This window comes from Phragmites australis, chromosome 13 (genome assembly GCF_958298935.1).
Source record: "Phragmites australis chromosome 13, lpPhrAust1.1, whole genome shotgun sequence".
Classification (NCBI taxonomy): Eukaryota; Viridiplantae; Streptophyta; class Magnoliopsida; order Poales; family Poaceae; genus Phragmites; species Phragmites australis.
Genome location: NC_084933.1, coordinates 15,756,399 through 15,780,828, shown reverse-complemented (window position 1 = coordinate 15,780,828; position 24,430 = coordinate 15,756,399). Strand labels below are relative to the sequence as shown.

Sequence of the window (24,430 nt, the reverse complement as noted above, 5' to 3'; positions counted from 1 at the left end):
CCACACTTGAGACGCGAAGAACCGACACTCAGTACCGGTTTCAACTAGCATTGATAATTTCTACATTATAAAAGCCCACTTACAAGCGCAACCAGAACAGAGCCGTCGCAAGCCCACCTAGAATAGCGCTGGTCGCCATTTTGTCGTCTTTACGGTTGGAGGATTTAAGATTTAGAGGAGTCAAATGCTCTAAGATTAGTAAGATGATTTATATTTTCTTTTTAGATAGATTTCCTTAGTAGATTGCTCTAAGGTTAATGGTTGGTGCTGGTTTCATGGTTATAGATTTAGAGATGTAATTGAGATCTAATTTAGAAAAAGTTTGTAACTTTTCCTTTTTTATGTATAGAGATGATGTACATTTGATTCTTAGTTAGATTTAGTTGCTAGATTGCTCTAGATTGGAATTTAGGTGGTTGTTCCTTGATGTTGAATTTTGGAATGAGCAAGAGCTCTAATATCGATATAAATTAGAGAAAGATTGTAATTTTATCATTGTAGATAATTTAAAAAGTAGATTAAAGTTATATATAAATAGATGTGAGTGCGTACATTAAAATTTAGGAACAATTGCAAATTTGCCACTACTTGAACCGTTATTGCCATTAAAAATTGCAAAAATACCACTAGAACTGTCATTCGAGTGGCATCCTTGCAAAGAATGAAAAATCAAAGAGGTATTTACAAATGTCCCTAAAATCTAGCTCTAATTTTCTAGTATGTGGATTGCGTTTATTTTTAAAGTCTTGAATTTAAATTATAATTCAGTGGATTTCATCTGTTCATTAATCAACGTAGTGAATTTAACATAATTGATATAATACTTTATTTTAGAGATGACACGTCCACCCATGGGTCGCAATCAGATATGGTAGCCTTTGGAAGGTGAGTCCCCTGACCCGGCCCAAGTACCGGAAGGAGATGGACCCTCAAATAGGGATCGATCAAGATGCAAGGTAATTTAATGAATTTGTTCTAGATTTTAAAATATTTAATTATTATAAGTTGAATGTGTTTAATTATAATGATTTACAGATAGACCGGTCATAGATGTACAAGGAGCAATAGCGAGAGTTCGTTGTTGGTGTTGAGGCTTTTCCGAGAGTTACCGCGGCGTACAAGAAGTCAAAATGGAAGCATGTCGAACACTATATATGATGTACGTGTGTCGACTGCAAGAACGTGAAGCAGTTTTCAAACATAGAGTAGATTCGTACACACTTGATTCGTAGGGATTTCAAGGCTAGCTATACCCGTTGGACTGAGCACAGGGAACTTGAAGATGTTGGGTGTGTAAGGCAACCAACAGTCGAAGAAGACATAAGCAACGATATGATGTCTAACGAAGACTTCAATACAATATGTCGGTATTTGAAGATACTTTTATCGAGAACGTTGGAGTGGACACTTTAGTTGGTAACAATGAAGACGGCTTAGAGCAAATATTGCATGATGGGAGGGTGACTTCACCAGTGAAAAACAACATCAAAAGTTCCAGCGCATAGTATAGGACTCTAAAACACCAGTTTACCCGAATTGTAAAGATGAGCATAGCAAGTTACATGTAGTGTTGACACTGATACAAATGAAGACTAGTAGTGGTTGGGTCGATAAGGGCTCCAATGAATTGTTAGAATTTTGAAGGGAATTGCTTCCAGGGGGAAACGTGTTGCCCGAAAACACGTACCATGTCAAGCAGGTTGTTTTCCCGTTGAGATTGGAGGTAGAGAAAATACATATATGTGGAAACAACTGCATATTATTTCGCGACGAGGATGCATACTTGGAAGCATGTCACGTTTGCAATGCACCACGGTATAAGTGGAACGTTGATGATATCGAGAGCGATGGCGTGAGAGTGAAGAGAAAGAAGAAAAGACCCCCTGTTTGAAGCGATTGTTTGCTAACAGAGCGAATGCTGAGCTGATATGATGACACGCTGAACAGCGCAAGAAAAATGGAATGCTTAGACACTCTGCTGATGGCATGCAATGGAGGAGATTCGGTTCCAAATACAAATAATTCAGAGATGAAGTGAGGAATATAAAGTTCGAATTGAGTACAGATAGGATGAATCCTTTCGGCAATACGAGAAGTGCTCATAGCACTTGACCCATAACTCTCTGTATCTACAACCTTCCACCTTGGATGTGCATGAAGCGGAAGGACCTTATGATGCCTTTGCTGATTAGTGGGTCGAACCAACCAGGCAACAATATTGATATGTACCTCAAACCATTAGTTGAAGATCTTCTTGTACTGTGGAAAGATTACATACAAGTATGGGATGAGTACAGACGTGAGAATTTCACCTTGCGCTCGATGTTGTTCGTAACGATCTCAGATTGGTCTGCTCTTGGTAACCTATCAAGGTAGACTATAAAAGAGTATAATGGATGTGCTCGGTTCTTGCAGGAAACAGGGGGACGGTGGCTGACGAACAATCAAAAAATGATCTTCATTGGTCACCATAGGTTTCTTTTGTCTGGATTACCCATACCGCAAAAATAAAAGAGCTTTTGTTGGGACAGTGGAGTATCGTCAAACTCCAAAGATTCACATTGGAGAACATGTATTTAAGATGGTAAAGACACATATAGTTGTACTTGTAAAGGGACCATGTAGTACAAAAATCTCGGCTAGGCAATATGCTCCTATGTGAAAAAAGATATCAATATTTTGATTGTTATCTTATTGGAAGTATCTTTTGGTCCGACACGCGATCGACATCATGCACATGGAGAAATTTGATGACCTACCTCTTTTTGGAGAGAATGTCGAACTTCCTCTCATTGATGATACTGAGGAATCTACCTACATACGCAGCGACCATAACGAAGCATTAATCGTTTAATGAAAACAGCTTTCATGTATTTGGTGAAATTTATATAAATTTAGGATAAGCTTTAATTTGTATCGAGGACATGTATGGATGATGTAAGAATATGCTTTAGTTTATATCGAGGGCATGTATGGAGTAATATTATGGTTTAATTTATATCGAGGGCATGTATGGAGTAAGAATATGTAATTGTACCTGATCATATACCCAAAACAAACAAACGCTAAAGCTAGCTAGTGTACGATTTTAGAAAGATTTATTTACAATTTTATAGAATTATTTTTCAACATAAAACTAGTTAAAATGATTTTATAGAATTTATTTGTATTTTTCTATGATTTTTTAAGTTTTCAGCCGAATTTAACAATAGAAGAATATTTTCAGGAAAAATACTTATTAGTGTCGGTTCTAAGTAGCAACCAGTAGTGATACTCCACATATCAGTGTCAGTTGGTACATAGAACCGACACTGATACTTCTACTTATATATATATATATATATATAACCAGCACTTAGCATTCGCTATATTCACCCTAACGCTGCATCCTCCCCGAGCGTCGCCTCCTCCCTGACGGGTGGCCTCCTTCCCGAGCGCCGCCTCCTCCCCGACTGTCGCCCGATCCTCAAGCACCGCCTCCTCCCCGACCACCGCATCCTCCCTGGCCGCCGCCTCCTCCCCGACCGCTGGTATGTTAGGTTTAGGTCAAATAGTGTGCAAATTTGAGAGATTTTGATGCTCATGGATGATGGATGGAGGATGCTCATGTATGTGGGTTTAGGGCAAATTAGAGATACTGTAAAATGGATGTATGCTCCACGGCCGCATGGTGGCAATCGAATTAGGTTTTTCATTTGTATTTTTCTTCTCATGGATGTGTGCTTCAGCAAATCAACGTGGATGTGTGCTTCAGCACTGCAAATTTTACCATAGGTTCACAAGATATAGTGGCATTTTTGTGAATTTTTGTAGAATTGTTAAATTCCATTTGTATTGCCAAATAAATTCATTGAGTTGTCATCTATGTGAACTAAACTGAATCTATTGTGATGAACACTCCAAGAATTTTACCATAGGTTCACAAGCTTTTTTTTAGAACTTTAAGTAATGTATGAGCCACGATATAATTATTGGATCCAGTAGAGTCAATGAACAAAAGTAGAATGCAGCTGGTATAACCTAGGTATAATGTAGCATGAATTGGAAGCAGAAATTTGGGAAGGATAGCGAAGAGATTGTAATTAGCAAGAGTAATTGTTCAATTATAATAGCTTGCCGTGCACTCGCATCTCTCAGCTAGCTATAAGTAGTAGCCAGTGAGCTATCAATTAATGTCTTCATGAATGTTGTGACATCGAACGTATTAATTTGAAGATAAGTGAAAAATACTCACTGTGGTCCATTCGTCATTTGTGTGAAGTTTCATATGTCCAGACTAGTTAATATCTTATAAATTTTCCTTTTTGATATTTGGTTAATCACATATATATGGAATTAGTTTCTTAAAAGACTGATTTTTTAGCTCAACTGTCCTGAGTAGTTAGGTAATTTGATTGAACTATATTGTATCTGCATGATTTCATCCACATGGTTTCTTGCTAGAATGATAAGGATTATGTGACAATTATACTAAGTCATACATATGTTGCAATGAAACTTAACGTCTCGTGAATTATATTTAAATGTGTGTCTATAAATATATTGTATACTATTGGCAACCGCTAATATTTGAAAATGATCACATATTGGCGGCAACCGATCAGTTTGGAAAAGGTGTACTATCAATGCCGGTTGCATCCACAAACTGGGACAGATAGTGATTTTCAGCGCCAGTTTCAAACGCGGCACTGATGGTCAGTGACCATCATTGCCTATTCATTAGTGTTGGTTTAAAACCCACCACTGATGATGATTTTGAACTGATACTGATGAGAGTTTCAGCAGTAGTGGTAGCCGACTGGTCGAACCCATTTCTCTAGCATTCGTCTCGTGTCTCGATCAGCACGAGACCAATATCGGTACAAGCATCTGAGCAACAATTAATCGTAGTGAATCGTGGAGTATAGTTAGATTGGTCGGAGATAGAACAATCTCACACCCATGCCTAAACCGAAAGTGCTAAAGCACTCGAGTGAGTGCATCGGTGCCCGGTCGCGGACATTTCTGTTTCATGCGATATAATCGAACCAGATCGTTGTCAAGCATTCGAGATCCATCCATATCCAAGCGTGGATGCGCGTGATTACCCATAACCTGTTGGGATTTGAAGGGATTTTCTCTTTAAAATTTGAATTTGAAAATAAAGTCAGATTTTGATTTGAGCAAATTCCATAAAAAGAAAAAAAGGAGGAGGGGAAGCCTTCGACCGGTGGGCCGCTTCCAGGCCCATGAGGCTGGCCATCCTCTATGCCCTCAATAGAGGGTTCCAAAAGGGGGGAGAAGGGGTGCCACCGCTCTTGGGATGCTCGGCGTCTCCACCCTAGCTGGGGTCCGTTCGTGATCCCGGCGGATTCAGATGGAGGTGGCGTGCACTCTCGCGTAGTTAAAAGCTCGGGGCGGTTCCTCTCCCTTGAATCGATCAAACACAAGCTCTCCACCTTCTCCTGTCCACTCCTCTCCACCTTCCACTTTGTTGTTCTTCTTCGCATGTTCTGTGGCTATGCCTCGTCGGCTCCTGTGAAGGTGATCGTGACGCTTTGGCGCACCTCCCCTGGTCGTGTGTCTCGTCGTATTGCGCCCGCTGGTCCTTGTGGGCTCAGTCGCGGTGCAATTAGGTGCTCTATGTGCAGTGGATCTCGGCCTTGGGTATGCGTGGTGAGCGTGCCTTGGCCATGGTGGTGGTGACATTACTGTTGTGGTGGTCTGTGTCGAGGATTTTTTTGTGACAATGTGTCCAGAAATAACGGGTTACCTTCATGGATAAAAAATCAAACAAGAAGTGAGACACACACAATGTATACAGGTTCAGACCTCTGGTTGAAGTAATACCATACGCCTTATGTGGATGATTTTGTGTATATATTTACTCAAGTACAGGCAATGTGGCTAACTTATTATAAGGAGTAGATCGGATCTAGTCTAACCTAGGGCTAAAGTCACCGAATTCCTCCAGTGTTAAGGTCTTGATGCTTGCCTCCAATAGCCGAAAGAAAGAGAGCCTCCCCCGGGGGTTTGGGTCCTCTCCTTATATAGGGGTGATGTACCACCTCATATCCAGCCTTAGTCGATAGGGAGTACTTTTCTTTATCATCTAAGTAGATAGACTTGTCCTGAGTACTAGTCTTCCTGAGTTAGGTAAGCAATCGAGGCCTTCCTAGTATACACATTCTGGATTCCGGGCGTATCAGGTACTGCTGATTCGGTTCCATAATATCCGAAGTTGTTAAGTATGTTCACAGCATACTCCGCCGTATATGATATACTTCTTATGCGTATGTACCCTATTGTTAGATATTTGACAGTTTGTGTCGCATCTTTGTGCGTGTTTTTGCAAGTGGAGGTCTCGTCATGTGCATTCTGTGCTCGCAGTGGTTGAGTCGTGTGTGCGGCCTTCTTGTGGTGCTCGCCTCGTGTTCGTTCTCTACTCGTGGTGACCTCGCTTCGGCGTTAGTTGTCTCGGGCTGGTGTTCGACAACATCCTCCCCGGCCCAGAGATGTGTCTCTCTCTGTTGCAGTGTTCCCTGATCTTTGGGTGCTAGTTGCAGTGTGCTTTGCAGCCAGTACAATATCTCCAAGGACACACACCTTGTCGACCTCGGCATAGAGGGTGTCTTTGTTTTCTGGGACAATGTTGTTGCACGTCTTGCCTTCGATTTCTTCATTGGATAGTAAGTCCGTTTCCGTTACTTTACTTGATTTCTGTCTAGCTTGCAATTGCTTGATCTATGTTGATGTTGGTAAAAATTGCATGCTAGTTGAGGTGGGTGTGATGCTATGTGATGATAGCGGGCTAAGTGTAAATAGTGTTACAGTTTTACACAAATTCTAGGCTACAATCGCTAATATATCTGTCTACTATCTTTCTTTGTGAGTAAGTGTTTATGTTCAGTTCTCTATTCAGCCTTTTTTTTATCTATTCTGGTGAGTTTGGTGCTAGGTTGATGGCATACTAGGCAGTGACTTGGGTAGCTTAGTCTAGTGATTTGTGGTGGAAGCTATCACACTAATTAGTGAATTTAGATAAGTGTTGGATGGCTGTTACGTCGGTAGCCCGTACTAAGAGCAAATATATTCTTTTAACACTTGCTAAATTTGATCATGTGTTAATCCACTTTTTTATGTTGATTGTCTTTTATGATATCCTTATGAACATGAGTAGAACATGTATTGTGATATCTGCTATGGAAATACTCATGTTAGTTAATGTGATATTGGTTGTTGACAGTTATATTCTTATTTAAATATTTAAATTTAGAATCAATTTGATCAGAATGTTGCTAAAATATAATTTAAAACAACATAACCTGTTCTGATTCCACAAAAGAAGTTAAACCTCACACTGTTCATGCACGCTGTCAAATAGGGACGGATGCAAATGAGTCAAACAAGAGGCTCATCCACCTCTCTTTATCTCATTTTTTTTCTCTCTTTTTCTTCATCAACCACATCATGTAAAGAATTGTTGAGAGACTCGATTGGCTGCCAAACGGCAGGGGTGCTATCAAGCACGTTTCCTGGTCCTGATTCACTGTCACGCTCGGTTCAGTCATCATAGGTTGGAGATGAATGTGTCCTGTCCCCTCTATTGCGAACGTGTTACGATTGGAGAACTCATGCTGACAAGGGGCACTAGCCGCACTAGGTTCGACAGTATTGGTCTTTTGTCTTACGGTATCTATTATATTATTATTTAAATGTTAAAAAGAATCATCATATTTTCTCTAAAGATGATGTAATTAACATGTTAATTAAAAAAAAGATCTAGATCACTTATTATTATGAACATCTAATATTCTAAATTAAATAAAAAGTTCATATTAAATATGATAAATAAATAGCTAAATTGAAATTAAAAAGTATGAAAAATTAGCAGTTCAATTTTTACACGGTTTGAGAAGCAAAATATCTAAAACAAAAGTCCAAATAAAATAAAAGTAATAATAATTGAAAATGGGGTTAGAATAGAAAAAAGATACATATCAAATATGTCTTAAAACCAAATTATTATAAAAATTAAATACCTAAATAAAGAGTCAATGTAAAACACAATTAAGCAATAGCTAAATTTCATAATACAAAATAATGAAAAAAAAATCAAATTTCTTACTAAGATAATGGATTAAGAAGCATCATGCAGTTCAAATTCGTCGCATCAAGCAGACAGCAAACAAGGCACAACACGCATACAAGACAAATTTATTCTGATTTTGGTTAAACTACCTACACCTGACGTATGATTTTAATAGTTGATCAAAACGTATACGAATCAAACCAATATATGTATACGATTCGGGTACAAATTAGGGCATAAATAATTTTCTCTTCCACTAACATAATTTTATCTCTTCTTCTAATTTATGTGTTTTAAAATTAAATGACACTAACCTCATAAAAAACCTAAAACGACTATTTTTTAATTAAAAATTATCATGATAAAATATTACAGCGAGACTAATCATATTATTAGCATAGATCATCTTACTAGTTGTTCTGGGTAATAAAACTTACTGTGAATTACACAAGATATTAGGTTCTAGTGCGATATTCTCACATTGCACAAGGTTTTAAACTTTTTTTTGCATAAAACACCAGATTTTAACCCTCACAATATACCAAGTTTAACGTCCCATTGGCCTTGGTCCCACCTGGTAGTCACACATGTGATTTGGATGGGCCATAAGGATTGCTACATCTGCGTAGTTGACGTGGATGACAAATTCATTATGAGACATGCATCTAAGATCTCTCATTATCAGTTTTTATCATGTAGATAATACATATAGTTATAATATTTATGACATCACAGCCATATATCTAAACCCTATGTATTCTTCTAACGTTGCCACAATCTCTTTTTTTTTTTTTTTTTTTGCCTATGAAGAGACTAAATGATAGATGAGTCCGAGAAATAGTAGCGACGGCGCCTTTCGTTATTCTCACCCAAGTTTGAGTAGGGTATGAGCGGCCGCGGCGGCGGCCATCAAGCCTGGGCTGCTGGGCAGCACCGATGCCCTTCGTATTATCGTGAGTACACAACTCCAAACGGTTATCTAACGAATCTAAATAGTGGCAACCCTCGACTATAGAGGATCATTAGGGCCTTAAGCCCTTTTACAAAACGTACGAGATACTAGCAACCGAGGGTGCCGCTGTTTGGACTCATCCGGTCGTCGTCTGGTGTTGAACATGAATATTGGCGCCGCTGCTCGAGCTGAACGGTCATCTCTGCTCAAATAAAACAAAGTGTTTGAGTTATGTTGCTTTACTGTCCTCGTCAGCTCCACAGATTTGGGCAACCTATTGTGGCCCATCCAAATCACCTGTGTGACTACTATGGAGAACCAAGACTAGAGAGAGGTAAAACCCAGTGTAATGCAAGAAGAACTAGGCTAAAACTTGGTGTTATTTTGACAGAACAACATACTAGTACTTCACTGGCAAGATGTACTTATTCAGAAGTGCACTACGCAATGTTTTTTATTGGGAGACAAAACCTCCAGTGGGCTTTAAATTATTTTGTTTGAAGTATTTCCTGCTCCCGTGAAGTCCACATCATTGGAGTACAAGCACAATGAGATCTCCATACCCATGGGTCACAGTAAACCACACAAAGCCAGAGCATAGAACAGACGCTATAACCAGCTACTTAGATTAGAGACTTTGTTAATGAGCAGATTTAGAGCAGATTTGTTTGGCTTCTGTTTTTGGATTTATCTGAAAAACTATGTTTTTGTTTGTCTTAAAAGTTGTACTTTTAATTTATCTGAAAAACTGCTTTTAAATAGATTGTTAGATTCGACAATAAATTTTTAGCTTCTCAGCATAATCCTTAGAAAAGCGTCTCTATTTTTTATTTATCTGAAAAGCTACTTTTAAAAATAGACTATTAGATTCTACAATAAATTTTTAGTTTCTCAGCATAATTCTCAAAAAACGTATCTTATTATCTTTCTCAGCTTTATTTTATTTTCTTCATAAAAAAACTTCTATCCTTTAAAAAACTATTTTTTAAAATCGTATTTGTTCTAACTTCCGACTTTTATCTTGTGACGGCAACAAAGCGGAAAGATAAAACGAAGAGGGACTTAGATTAGAGTCTGAGAACCTGAAAAGGACAGTGCGTATACTTTTAAAAAGAATAGACGTGCGTGTTACAATTCCTCATAACTGGTCCCCCGCAAAGCAAGACTAGTATAGCAGAACTCGTACAAGTAGCTAGCCTGAACCGAATCACACGACGCAGTGCCTGGAAAAAGCGCATGTGCGCACTTTTCCCTCCAAAAGGGAGAGGCCTACAGTAATGTGGGCCTCACGCGTTCCCTACTTGAGTGCGGGATTCTTAAATGTGGCCGTTGAATAATTTTGTGTTGCGCGCCGTACCCACATGAGAACCGTCCGTATCAGCATCAAACTATATAATGTATGTTTCCTATACTTCATCTACAATATCGGTTTTTTCTAAGTGTGCGTCATATCTTGCATTTTGCCTATAATATATAATATCGGTTTTCTAGAGAGTTTATGCAGACGTCCAAATGTATTCTTCATCCTAATCTACCATCACGTTATCTTTAAACTAACATACTATACGAGAAATACTTTTATCCTCTCACTGCATTTTGATATATAAATCTTTTCATGCCATTTTTATACACTTAATATGTTTATAATTTGACTAATTATTAAATAAAATATACAAAAATTAATTTTTTTGAAAATAAAATGCGTCTTTTATTTTTGGAGAGAGAGAGTATACTCCTTTAGGCGTATGAATTTTCCAAAAGCGAGTCAACGTTTAGTCTTTCGAAGTGCGTTTCTTGTAAACTTGTTGTGAAATTATCGAGATATTTCTATGCATCCCTTCGATGTACACATGCTCTCCACTTCTATAGTTCTTTTACCAATACTTTAGGCAAAAATATAAAAGTAGACAACATACTTGACTATATTTATCGAAATAGATAATATATTGTTGTATTTACAAATTTAGCATCGGTATTCAGTACCTTATTTAATGAAAATTATGAACAGTGTCATATTCAGCACCTCAAGTATCGAATATAGCCAGCCCTCCGTCAACTCTCATTGCCATGAATAGCAATCGCGTTGGTTAAATTTCGTTTCCACTCTCCTTCATAACGGTGGTCTTTTGTTACTTCAAAAAAAAAATTAAAAAAATTGTACGTGTTCCATAATCTATATACAACTCATTTAATTGGATTCACTAAAAATCCTGTGTATATTTTAAAATAAAATTCTCCAAAAAGACTATTTTTATAACTTCTAACAATTGTTAGTGCCTCAAATAAATTTCAAAAAAATTGGAAAAAATCACTAATATTCTTCTTATGTGATGGACTAATTTTTAAAATTATTTTAAGTTCTAGGTTATGCGATGAAAGAATGAGTTTATTTGTAATGATCTATTTACATGCATTTTTATTATTTCATGTGATATTTTTCTTTAAATTCAATTTGAATTCAAACAAATTCAACTATCTCATTATTTTTATCCTATTGACATGCTAACCTTTCAACTACGTTTCTGAAGAACAGTGGGCGAGCTAGCGCGTCTTTTGAACGGTGCAAGAAGTAGTTGCTTGAAGAGAAAAATGGTAACAAGGAGGAGGCGTGCAAGGAGGTCATGAACTTGGAGCGTCTCCATGAACATTGCTGCAGAGGTGGTGCTCATGGTCATAGTCACTACTCACTTAATGTTTGCCTAAGCAGCTAAGCAATACAGTCGCGGTATTTCTATAGACTATGTAAGGAGGAAGAGTTGTTTATTTTGACTACTTTTAGTGTTATTTTAGACGTATGTGTATGTAGTCAAACATTTAAAACTTACTATATATATATATATATAAATATTTATAAATATTCAGATGGAAACACAACAACTTATACATAGATTCGTCATTAAATTTACTTCCGTAATTGATATGATTATATTTTACTAAGTATATTATACTAAAAATAGTAGTTAAATTGTATTTGGAAAACCATGTTATTGTTTAAAGTATAATATAATCATACTTTAAGCAACTACTGCTTGCACTGTTTAAGAGATGCACCAACTTGCCCACCGTTCTTCAGAAATATAATTAAAAGGTTAGCATGTCAACGTGATAAAAATAATGAGATAGTTGAATTTCATTTAAATTCAAATTTGAATTAAAAGAAGAACATCAAATGAAATGATAAAAATGCATATGAATGGACATTACAAAATAACTCATTTTTTCATCATATAATCTAGGACTGAAAATAATTTTAGAAATTAATCCATCACATAAGAAACATATTAGTGAATTTTTCCAGTTTTTTGGAATTTATTTGAGGACTAACAATTGTTAGAAGTTATAAAAGTAGTTTTTTGATAATTTTAGTTTAAAATATACAAAGGATTTTTAGGCGAATCTAATTAAAATGGGTTGCACATAGATTATAAAACATGTGAAGAAGTTTTAAAATTTTTGAAGTAACAAAGGAATACCGTTTTGAAGAAGAGTGAAAACGAAATTTAATCAATATGGCTACTGTTCATGGCAACAGGAGTTGACGAAGGGATGTCTATATTCGGCATCTTATGATAAAAAGTGTCATATTTGACATCTTCAGTTGATATTTGACACCTCATGTGCCATAAATAGTGAACAGTACCATATTCGGCACCTCAGTTGTCGAATATAACATTGTGCATTATTTTCATTAAATAAAGTCCTAAATAGGAATATTAAATTTATAAATACAACGATATATTATTTATTTTGATAAATACATCAAATATATTATCTATTTTTATCAAAATGGAGATCACTACTGCTTGAAAGTACTCAAAACAACCTAACTCTGCCGCTTCACGCGCCACGACCAAGGCAAGGCACCAACTGCGCTTCACGCGCGAACGGAATCGCACTGGTCAGCAAGGCTGCAAGGCGCATTCGTACGATCACCATCGCCATGCCTTACCCCCTCCGACGCGCTCGTTCGCCGTTCCTTCCCGATAGCTTCCTCCCATCTTTTCACGCGTGATAGATTATTATTTAAATTCGATGGAGTTCTTCATCAAATGCAGGTGATAGCTAGGAGCCTAGGAGCTGCAGGCTTTGACCAAACGTGCACTCACGTGATCTCCGGTGTCGACTCATCAATCTCATCTAAGACATTGTGGACTATAAACAATTTTCGTTCTTTTTAATATTTCAATAAATTTTTTTTACGATTTCTATTACAAAAGAATTCTCAAAATTATTCTTTTAAAATGAGATTCCCTTTGACTTTATAAATCTTTTCGAAAAAAATTATTGAAAATAAAAAAAATAAAAATAGATAGGAGAATAAAGAAGGAAATGAAATAGAGAAAATATGGATAAGGATGGCCTAAGTATGATCGCGCGCCAATTTAGCCTTAAGCCTTCACGGCAAGCACGTAGCGTTGCTCTGTCTGTTCGTTTCCATGGCGGACCTTCCAATGGCATCGCAGAGGATTGCACAAGCAAAAAAGTTCACCGAACCGCGGTGAAAACCGACGCTATTTTTTAGAAGTTCCCTATTTTTACGCCTGTTACACGACGCCGTCGTGACCGAAGCGTCCGAAGAGCCTGGTTTGATGGCATGACGCGTCGGACAAGTCAAATGTGTACCGACAAAGATCTGCACCGGCGTACCGGCAATGCAATTTGTGCGCTGTGGGCGAGCGGTGGCCGGACGAAGGAGGAGCACGCAGTGTTCACAAATTCGACGATTACCGTTTGAAAATCGTTATAACCGACCTTGTGCCTTCGCTCCGGTTTCATAATATGAATGGTTTCTAAATATGAATTAAAAATTCAAATCAGATTTTTTTAAAAAATAAAAAAATAGGAAAAAAATTCTAAAAAACTGAGGCAATTCTAAAACTATACGTGGAATTTTTTTTTAAAAAAACCATTTGTATCACAAAATATATGCTCAAACATTGAGAGTCAAAAAAAGACAAAAAAAAGAAAAGAGAAAAGACCGAAACATGTTGAATACACAGTGCAAACGGTCCGTTTTGGTCCACCTCAATAGGATAAGGGCGCAGGAGGTGTCCTCTATGCTCAAGTCACTTGCTTCGTTCCACAGCAAAACCTCCACCCTCCTCGCTCGGTTGTCCAGATCCACCGTGTTGTCGTGCAAATCCGGTGGAGATAGCATAAATCTCGGTAGAGAAGGAGCGATTACCGACCACAGAGGTAGCGCTGACGCCGATCGATTTTTCGCTCGATTCGTTCGGTAACCGTTAAATCTCTAGTGATTTTTCACTCAATTTGGTCGATATGCGTGCTTAGAAGGTCGTCAGTTCAGTGAATGGTCGATTCAGTCGAGCTCGGTTAATACGTTGTAGTGGGCTAGTGGCAATGGTACTTAATTTTGATGAAGTTAATTATTTTTTGAGACATTTATATATGATTAGCAACGTATACAAACTAATTAGTGTCAGTTAGGGTTCGTTGTTAGGTCAGTTAGTGTCCGATAGCGTTGGTTAGCATTTAGTACTTAGTTTGGCTCAATGTTTACTCATTGTTGGAATTTTTAGAGTGCTATTAGAAAGGTATATGTTGTTTTGCAGTAATTGATGGTGGATAGAGATGTGGTGTGGTAGAATAGGGACAATTTGGCATCGGGGTTTATATGCAATTACTGCACATAAGGTTGAAAGAACATTTGGCATGACGCAATCAAATGTTATACATTGTGATATGATGTCTCTAGATGTGCATGATTACTTCAGGCGTGAGCTGGATAGGGCAAGAGATAAGAGGAAGGGAAGGTCTGAAGAGAGGCTTCGGAAGCAAGAGTCAGCAATAGTTCAGGTAGATTTAACAAGTGATAACGAGGAGACGGAAGAGGAACAATTGCAGTATGACATGGCTCAGTCTAAGGAGGAGGAAGAGTTCAGTAGGAGGGTATGTGAGTCCTCGTAGTATGGCAATGTGTTACAGAGGATGTTTAGGACGGCATCTTCAACCAGGGAACCACCACCAAGTGTCAGGGATTACAATGTTGTTGTAGCAAAAGCTCATATGCAGTAGAGGATTAACATCGGATTATGGAGTGCGAAGGGAAAGAATGTAAAGGCAGCTATTGGTTTGGCATGATCTAAATTTTTTCGCACTTTAGGTATTACTGGAAGAAGGACAGATGACACATTCTTTGACACTGCAGTGAAAGAAACATAGAAATGGGATGGGTGATAAAGTTTGTAATGAATTTTATTGTTGTCATATTTTTTTTGACTTATTATCATCTGTTCTATAACACGAGAGGGTATCCTATTTCCAACTGGCCGAGATATAGATGTTAAGTACATAGACGAGAACGAGAATGCATTGAAGAAGAGTAGAAGCTAGAATGGCCAGAGTATGGTGTGACCGTCATGTGTGATTCATGGACTGGATCGACGCACATAAGTATTATTAATTTTCTTTTATATTACAATGGTTGTATATTTTTTCACAAGTTCCTAGATGCGACTTATTACAACCAAGATGCCAACTATTTGAACAAGGTACATTATTTTGCTGAGTTGGTAACTTAGTATTGCAATTGTTACACATTTATTTGGTTGATTCGTTTATACAAGAGGTAAGAGCAGTGGTCAATAATGTGGGGCTACAAAATATTGTGCAAATCTTAACTGATAACAGGTTCAACTATAAGAAGGCACATCAAGTTCTTAGAAGGGAGTATCCTACTATCATGTGACAACCTTGTGTGGTGTATATAATAAATTTAATGTTGAAATTAATTGGTGAATTTAAAAACAAAGACATTGTCATTTAGGCCATGTTTCTTTCCTGCTTCTGCTTATGCCAGAAGGCAGAAGCCAAAACAAACAGGGTTCTGGAAAGTCACTTCTGGAAAAGCCAAAAGCCTGCTTCTAAGGAAAATGAACTAAAGCTGAGAAGCTCACAGAGAGATGCTTTTCTGAGAAGCTATATGCTAAGAAGCTAAAAATTTGTTATAGAGGCCAATATCCTATTTTCAAAAAGCAGTTTTTCAGGCAAGCCAAAAACACAGCTTTTTAGAGAAGCCCAAATGCAGAAGCCCAAACAAACGGGCCCTCAAAGTGCAAGGTTCATATCACTATAGCTTTACAATCATTCCAAGCTCCATGAAATGATGAAGACCGTGATTAGTGGAGAGTTGGTGTAGTGAAATGCCACAAGGTTTGGCACAAACTATTTATTTCTTGAAAGTTTTCTATGCCGAAAGGATAGGTTGATGCAATAATTGATATCTAGTGAACTGTAGCGGTCTCGTTATATTGTTTCTCACATTTGAAGATTTGCACATGGTTGCCTATTCAGCTTACTATGGTGGGACAACCTTAAAATGGTTGTCGATTCTGTTCAGTCGTTGTATGTCTTCTTCCGATTTGCTGATCAAGACAAGGTGCCAATGTTGAGTGAGGTACTCCTGAGATACACCATTGTCAAGCAGGAGTATGATTCGCTGTATCACAATGATAAAGATACCTTTGAAAAGTACATGACAATTATTGATCGCCGAATGTATAATCTAACGAATGAGACCTACATGAATGCTAGTGATACACTCTTATCACTTGCATTCTTATTGTACTAATACTTATGGTATCAATGCTTTGATCATCAACTTGCAGCGACCACATTGAATCCGCGCACACACTACGCATATGGCATGGGCCCAAACTTGTTTGAAGATCTCCGTGAGGCATTCGAGAGGATGACCGATGTTGAAACTACCATGAAAGCACTTAATGAGGTTGAAATATATGAGACAAAGTCTCAGTCAACTGCTGGTCCGCTCGCTTCACAGATGACATGTGATGGCAAGATTCCACCTAGTACGAATTGCATTGACATATCTAACCGTTACATAACTTTATCTATTTTTTCTAAATGCTAGATCACTTTATCTACTTGTAGCGTAATGGTGGTCTATGTTCGGTTTATTTACACCTACACTAACATTGTCAGGCGTCTAGTGTCTCAGTGCGCTTCATCTAGTGGGTGTGAGAGAAACTGGAGTACATTTGCATTTATCCACACGAAAGTTTGCAACCGGTTAAGCTACAAGAAGGTCCATAATTTGGTATATATAAATTACAACCGAAGAATATAGAATGACTTGGATGCAGACATCAAGTTGACTGTTGATGATGATACATTTTAGCGGCTTATGGAGCTCACATTGAACCCTAGAGAACAATCCGCTTTGGAACTGGATGGAGAGCGGTAGATCAAATGATGCCTCAGAGCTTGATGAGAAATACACAAATAGTGACATACCCCTGCCAACTCACTTAGTTACAGACATAGTGAACCCAACTTATTTGCAACTGCACACTGGGAAACGTACACTAGCACAGTGGCATGGGCTGTTAAAGTGGTAGGTGACACATATACGAGAAAGAGAAAGAAGCAAGTTGTGCATCTAAAGAAGAACAAGAAGATTGAGGGAATGGTTAAAAGACAAGTGACAAACGATGAGAGCACGAATAGTGCCTTAAAGAGCCTAACTTACCAAGAGTCTAATGACAGCAGCTCAAAAACAAATAGCGATAACGGACAAGGAGGCGTTGCTCCTCCACGACCATCCTCTGTCGTTGCTCCCGTGCAATTCACTGGTGAGAGCCATGTTTCGCATACCACACAGGACCAGGACCACGACGCCCTTTCCTTAAAAAGGCATGTCATACCGGGTGACCATGATGGACCACAAGATAGTATGAGCTATTCCTACAACTATGGCATGAAGAGTAGTTTAGGATCGTATACGTACCACTATCATATCCCCGATGGCTCATATCCACCGAAGAATACAGTACAACTAAATTTAATCGCTCCACGTTAGAAGTTGGTGATACTGAATGTGATGATAATTTACGTACCATATTATTGTACTAATTTTTTCCATCTTGTAGGTTGCACGTGGTGTGGATATTATACAAACTATATTTTAAATATTGATCATCACTTTGGTAAGTATTGATGGATGATATGTGATTGTGTTTCTAAGTTTTATATCTTTTGTATCGATAATTCGACATATTTGTTAATTTGAGGTGCTACTTATATAATGTAATGTATGCATATATTTGATGGAATAATTATATGGTGATGCTTGTATTGTTATTAGTATCTATTTATTTCATAGAAATGTCCAATATATAGCTAAGTTCATGCTAAAATTTTTCCTGACTAAACAAAGCATAGCAATCTCATGCCATATTTTTTTCTTTTTTTAGATCTTTTATGATTTGTTTTCTTCAACTTCATCGAAATTTGAACAATGCGGTCAATTTTCAACCAATTTATTCGAATTTTTATCAGTTTAGTAATCATTAAAATCAGTCAATAAATCATCAAATACGGTTAGTAACGGGTGTAAACCAAACAGTTACCGATTCATCGATTTGGTGCGAACTCTCACCGAGTTTTTAAATTTGACTAAATACGTTTGTGAACCTTAGCGAGGACAGCTCAGAGGGCAATGCGGCGGATTCGATCCGAGCCCCGCTTTTTACGTGCGAGGCCGCGCACCGCGCAGCACGGCGTAAGACTAGTCAAGATCGCAGCTCGTAGCATGTCTCCCTAGCTCTCTGCTCTGACTGCACCAGCTGTACGATTTTCTTTTCTACCGAACAGTAGATTTCGAGCGACAGCAGTAATATTCCTGGCTACGCAGTGTCTATTAACTTGCGAGGAACCAGAGGAAGCAAACACAGGGACCACAACGGCTGGTACCAGCGTGGTGAAAAAAATGGTGCAATTCCTCTCGAACAGCGTCAGGATAATTTTTTAACACAATGTGCGAATAGGGTCCTAAAAGAAAGCATATGAACAGTAAAACGAAAATTAGTGTTATGGGTACACATAACAGTAACGAGGTCAAATTAGCCCAGGCTGCAACTTGGCAATTTTTTACATGCACGCAACAAAAGCTTCCTGCCTGCCCGAGATCACGTGCCGGGCCCCTGCCGCCGGTACCGGAACGCGACGAACGGAACGGAGAGCAGGACGAGCTCGGCTGCCGCCGGAACAGCGCAAGTCGTGCTGCCACCAGGGGCTCAGCCTAGCAGGACACGGAGCGAGGCGTTCTTGGTGGCCGCGCAGACGGGGCAGGCGTCCGCGGCGGCCTCGCACGCGCGGCACAGGCACAGGTGCCGGCACGGGAGCAGAAGCACGCACACTTCGCCGCCGCCGCACGACTTACAAGACGGCGACGACGTCCTCCTGGAGGCCGCGTTGTCGGCGACACCCGCTGGGGTGGCGGTCTCGAAGCAGCATGACTGCGCGTCCTCCGCGTCGCCATCGGCGTTGGCGAGGGCGCACGCGGTGGGCTGCTGCAAGAGCTGGTCGAGCGTGGCGCGGAGGCCTGCGGCGACGACCTCGTGGCTCTTGGCGACGCCCAGCCACGCTTGGCCCTCGGCGCTCAGCTGCCGCAGCCTCTCCTCCAGCTCCGCGTTGCGGCAGCGCGCGCTCTCCAGCTCGGCCTCTGCAGCCCTAAGCCGCCCCGCCGCGGCGCGCTCCACTGTGGCCACAACCGCACGCACGTGCCGCAGGCGCTCCTCTTGAAGACCCGCGTGCATCCTCTCCATCTGCAGCACATCCGTCCCATCAAGAATCAGACACCATTTCTAAGCAGCCAAGAACTCGGTCGATTCCAATCACGAAATCAATCAACATGGGAGCCAAAGAACGAGTCCGTACCTCGAGCCGTACCAACGCGTCGATCTCCACGCCCTGGTGGTAGAGCTGCGACAAGACGCCCCGAGAGAGGCATGCGCCATTGGCGGCCGCCCGGCCGCTGGTGGACGCCGCACCACACCCGACCGCCCTGTTCTGCACATCCACGGGGAACACCTGGCCCTGCGTCGCCGCCAGGGGCATAACCGCCAGCCCCTGCTGTCCCGCGTCCAAGAACCCCGCCGCCACGCCAACACGCGCCCGCTTCCTCGCCTGGAACCCGTACTCGCCGCCGTTGTCGTTGCCTTTGCAGGCGAGCTCGCTGCGCGTGGCACCAGCGAACACGGCGTCCCCGATCCCCGCCGCCGCTGGCGCGCATCCGCCGCCGAGGCCGAGCTCGTCCAAGAACACCGAGACGCCGCCGGCTGCCGCGCCCTCCAGCGCCCTGAAGGCGTGGAGGTCGTGGGAGAGGAGGTGCTGCGCCTGCACGGCCATCGCAACCACGTCACTACCACCACCGCCTTGTCTTGGCGAGAGGAGGGAGAGAGAGTGAGAGGAAGGCCTGGCGCCCTGAAGGCCTGGGTAGGGAGTCGGATAGATGGAGGCGAGGTTATATATACGGAGCTGGTGCGGGGAGGACACGTTGGGTCTTGAGTGTGGGGTGCGGCAGTCAGGTTTACATATAAATTTGATCTTCGAAAACCGGTCTTATGTGATTATCGTGAAAACCACGTAATTACATAGTAATTTAGTAAAATTTAATAGAATTCAATTGAATTTCGTCAGATTTTGATTTTTTAATTTTGAATTAAACTTAACCAAAAATCAATCAATTTATGAATACGACGCGGATCGAAACCGCCGGCTTAGACGATTTTGTGAACCTGCTTTTTTGTTTATTTTGACGAGGGAGGGAGCAGCCAGGCGAGCAAGCAGACGAAAGGGTTGGATTGGATGCCACGCTCTCTTCTCTCGCGCGCGTTTATGCTGGAATACTTTATCTCGTCTCGCCTTTGTCCACGCGATGCTTTCTTTCTTGTGCTGGGTTTTTCTTTTTTTTTCTTTGATTTTGTTGCACGGCGATTGATTCGTTGAGGGGCGTGAATGTGATGTGAGATGTGGAGCAGAGGGTGGGTTGGACCGGTGGTGGTGGTCCGCGTGGGGCAGCATGAAAGCTGCCTACTCCGCCTCTGGGAGGTTGAAGCCTCTCTCTCTTTTGCGTTGGATGGTTACGGTTCTGTCACTTCCGTGCAGGAAAATTACCATGCTGAAAGCCTAGTTAAGCTGATTCTCCACTGACGGCGTGCTAAATCAACCACACAAAGATGGTCTCCTCCTCCATGTTCTTCGTTTGTTTCCAGGTCTCCCACATCGGGTCTTCCAGGACTTCGCTGGCAAATGAATTGCAGTCCAACATGGGCAACAAGCACTTTTGGATGCCGTGCCATTGAATGGGCCGCACCATCCGTGCTCGGGCGACGGGTTTGAATACGCTTCCCGAAACACCAAGTGCGTGACCATGATGCCCTGCGGACCCGGATCTGATGCTACTCCTGCATCTGTGCTGAGTGCTGCCCCGCGAGTTTACTACCACAGTACGAGTACTAGGAAAGAGTTTATTAGCCATCTCTAAGTGGCCGCCGTTAAAAAAACCGAACCGGTTACTGATGGTACGGCGAGGAGCCGGGAGCGGTAATTAATTTGTCCCTGTTTCCGATCAGCGGTTAGACGCGTGAATCGCGTCGGAACTATTACCATCGCCATTTACTCCCGACCATCGCCATTTCACCTCTCGAGACCGTGGCTGACAACACATGTACCCGCACAAAGCACCAAGGCGCGCAGCGACGCCATTTACCGCCGTGCCCGGCCCCCTCGTCCGCTATCGCGTGTGCAGTCAATCCGTTTGTCCTCGTCCCCTTGAAAGGGTTTGTCGCGGCCGTCGCCAGTCGTCAGCCTGAACCTCCGGGCGGAGGGGGGGCGGCTGGACCAACCACACCGCCAAGGCACGGCCACGGTCCGCGCATGTACGCCCGAGGTCCATCGACGATCCATTCGTCCATCTGCCACCGCTGGGCGCGGCGGCGGCGCGTAATAACCGTGGGCGTGTGGTGCCCTCTCCATGCATGTGACGCACGCATTAACAACCCGCAACGGGAAGAGCGTGACTGCTGACTACCAGGCAGTAAGTGAGCAGCCTACCGCCTGCGCCTGCTCGCGTCATCCCCGCACTGCCCGGCCACCGCGCTGGATTCAGTCACTGTTCAGGACCATTGCATGGTTGCGAGTTAATGGAGCAATCACGTACGTCCATTCCTCTGCCCCGTCACCAGTCCAGCACTGCTCGACATCAATTACCACGACCAGCCATGTCATGTGCACTAGTACCCCGTACGCCCGTCGCAGGGTCCCCGGCCGGTCGGTCGGGATCTTGCCCGTAATATTGCAGCGCGATCACGATCCTAATAAGAGCACTGTGCGGCCAGCAACATTGCCGGCGTCTCCCGTCGGTCCATGTACTACCCAATCAATACACGCGACGGCGGTTGAGCTGCGTCCAGAGCGCAGCGTGTGTGCTCACAAAAGCAGCAGCAGCCTGTTCATCGATCATGCATGCCCGCACGGCGCGACTGTTCCGGCATCGGTGCCGTCCCCCACGAATCAGAGGCCACGCGCCATGATGGAGCGAGGCCGATCAACGAGCTCGCCCATGCATGTTCCGTTCTCAGATGGTGCCAACAGTGTGTGCGTGCCCCACCGCTGTGGCTTTGCCTGTCCTCGCTAAGTGCGAAAAATAGATAGTGGATATTCAAATTATTCAATATTTATATCTATCAAAATATGAATATAAAAATTTATATTCGTATTTATTTTTAAAATGATACTAAAATGGATGTATCAAAAAGATTTCGAGATTCGGATTCAAACGTGGATATTCTAATTTGATGGTGGAAATGGACATATCCGTATCCTTCAACCAATGAGCCAAATTTCACTAAATTTTTAGAAATTTTAAAGGTGAACGAAATTGATAAATTTCGGCACACTCAAAGATATACCCCTCTGCAGGGTGTAAGATCAATTCGAATTGTCGTTCTCTCGATCTTGAGCATGTTTTTTTCATTTGATGATCAATCGTAAAGTTTCTAATGTTAGGATGTTATGGTATGTTGGGTTATGGTTGTGATGGTCGATGATGAGTTGAGATGGTTTAAGTTACAGTTATGTTATATTGATGATCTCGGGATATGAGGTATATATGGTTAGGTGTAGATGTTCACACATTAGGTCAAATTCTGCTTTTGCATATGAACTCAGTTAACCTTATGATCGATTCCTACTAATTCATCCAGATGTATAATCCTTAGAGTCGGATTATTATATGTACCTAATATGAATTAAGTCTTATGAATATCTTCGTACTCACACTGCCTGTTTGCTTTTTAAGTGGAGTTAGCTGTCGGCTACTTGAATCCCATCGAGAGTGGTGTGGTGGCAAGCAGTCACTATACTACTAACCCTGACGGTTGCCTTGTGGGCAAATAGCGTCACCGGTCTTTATTTTCTTTAGATGTTTTCTGCTGTGATTTATGTATATTTATACTAGATAACACTTGCCTTTTTTAGTTTATCAACTTGTAATCACTTGTAATCTTATTTAATCGTGATGTTGTGATATATATGTTGGTAGAGATATGTATGGATAATAGCTCTCCTGAGATTTATCAAAACACACATATTGGGATTGACAGGATTAGATTTGTTTTAATCTTTAATGGCTATGATTGTCGTGGTGAGATGTGAGTTAGCATATAGCGCGTCGAGAGACGGGCGCGTGCTAGTTCTCCTCTTATTAAATGATCATCTTAATGATTAATTCGAATCTAATTTATATGTGTCCTCACTGCTACACAAAACAAGCATATGTGTCTAGATCAAGTACAGAAGCAAAATAGTCTTTAACTAATGCAATAACTGAAATCATGTGGTTACAAATGTTGCTTGCTAAACTAGGTGTTCATTGTCCAAAAGCAGCACGATTGTGGTGATAATGTTGAAGCCACATATCTTTTAGCAAACCTAGTGTTTCTTGCATGAACAAAGCATTCGAGGTAGACTATCATTTTGTTAGAGAACAATTTGCTCAAAAATTACTAAAAATTCTGCTTATTCCTACAGATGATCAAGTTGCAGCTGATGGTTTCACTAAAGTATTGACATTAAGTAGTCTAGTTTAAGCATAATCTCAACTTAGACAAGTTATGATTACGAAGAATGTTAGAGATAAAGCATCGTGATTGTATTTTATTGGGTCCTAGTCGGTTCAGATAATAGATAGAAAGAGACTTAGCGGGTAGATTTGCTTCCGATTCAAACTCTTATCTCATGTACTCGGCAATATCTAGAACCTGCTGGATCTTGTAATCTCTCCGGGTTTCACTGGCTAATATACGACGCGGCATCAAGAGAGATGAGAACGCTTCCTAGGGTAGAGACCATTACACAGATGGCATGGACCACGGCGCTCGGGAACAGAACAGCTATCTGGGGAGCGGATGCGACGCCAACGCTACAGTCTGCGGCAACGGGCGGTGGGTGCACGGCATGAGCCCGGGTCCTCGTTAGCACTCGGCTGTGCGCAGGTACAGCTCCGCGCCCCCAGCTACTGCTTGTGCGTTATGGTAGGACCGCGCGCGGTGCATTGCACGGCCGCGCATCGCGCGGCGCTG

The 24,430-nt window shown here is 41.3% G+C and overlaps 1 protein-coding gene across 1 annotated transcript; it reads right to left on the bottom strand.

Moving 5' to 3' along the window:
* Positions 1–18,851: 18,851 nt before the first annotated feature.
* On the bottom strand, positions 18,852–20,298 carry LOC133889215 (probable BOI-related E3 ubiquitin-protein ligase 2). Its single transcript, XM_062329704.1, has 2 exons — positions 19,725–20,298; positions 18,852–19,612 (listed from the first exon to the last, which is right to left on the bottom strand). The coding sequence occupies exons 1-2, from the start codon at positions 20,193–20,195 to the stop codon at positions 19,082–19,084; spliced, it is 1,002 nt and encodes a 333-aa protein (XP_062185688.1). The 5' UTR covers positions 20,196–20,298; the 3' UTR covers positions 18,852–19,081.
* Between the last annotated feature and the right edge of the window lie 4,132 nt (positions 20,299–24,430).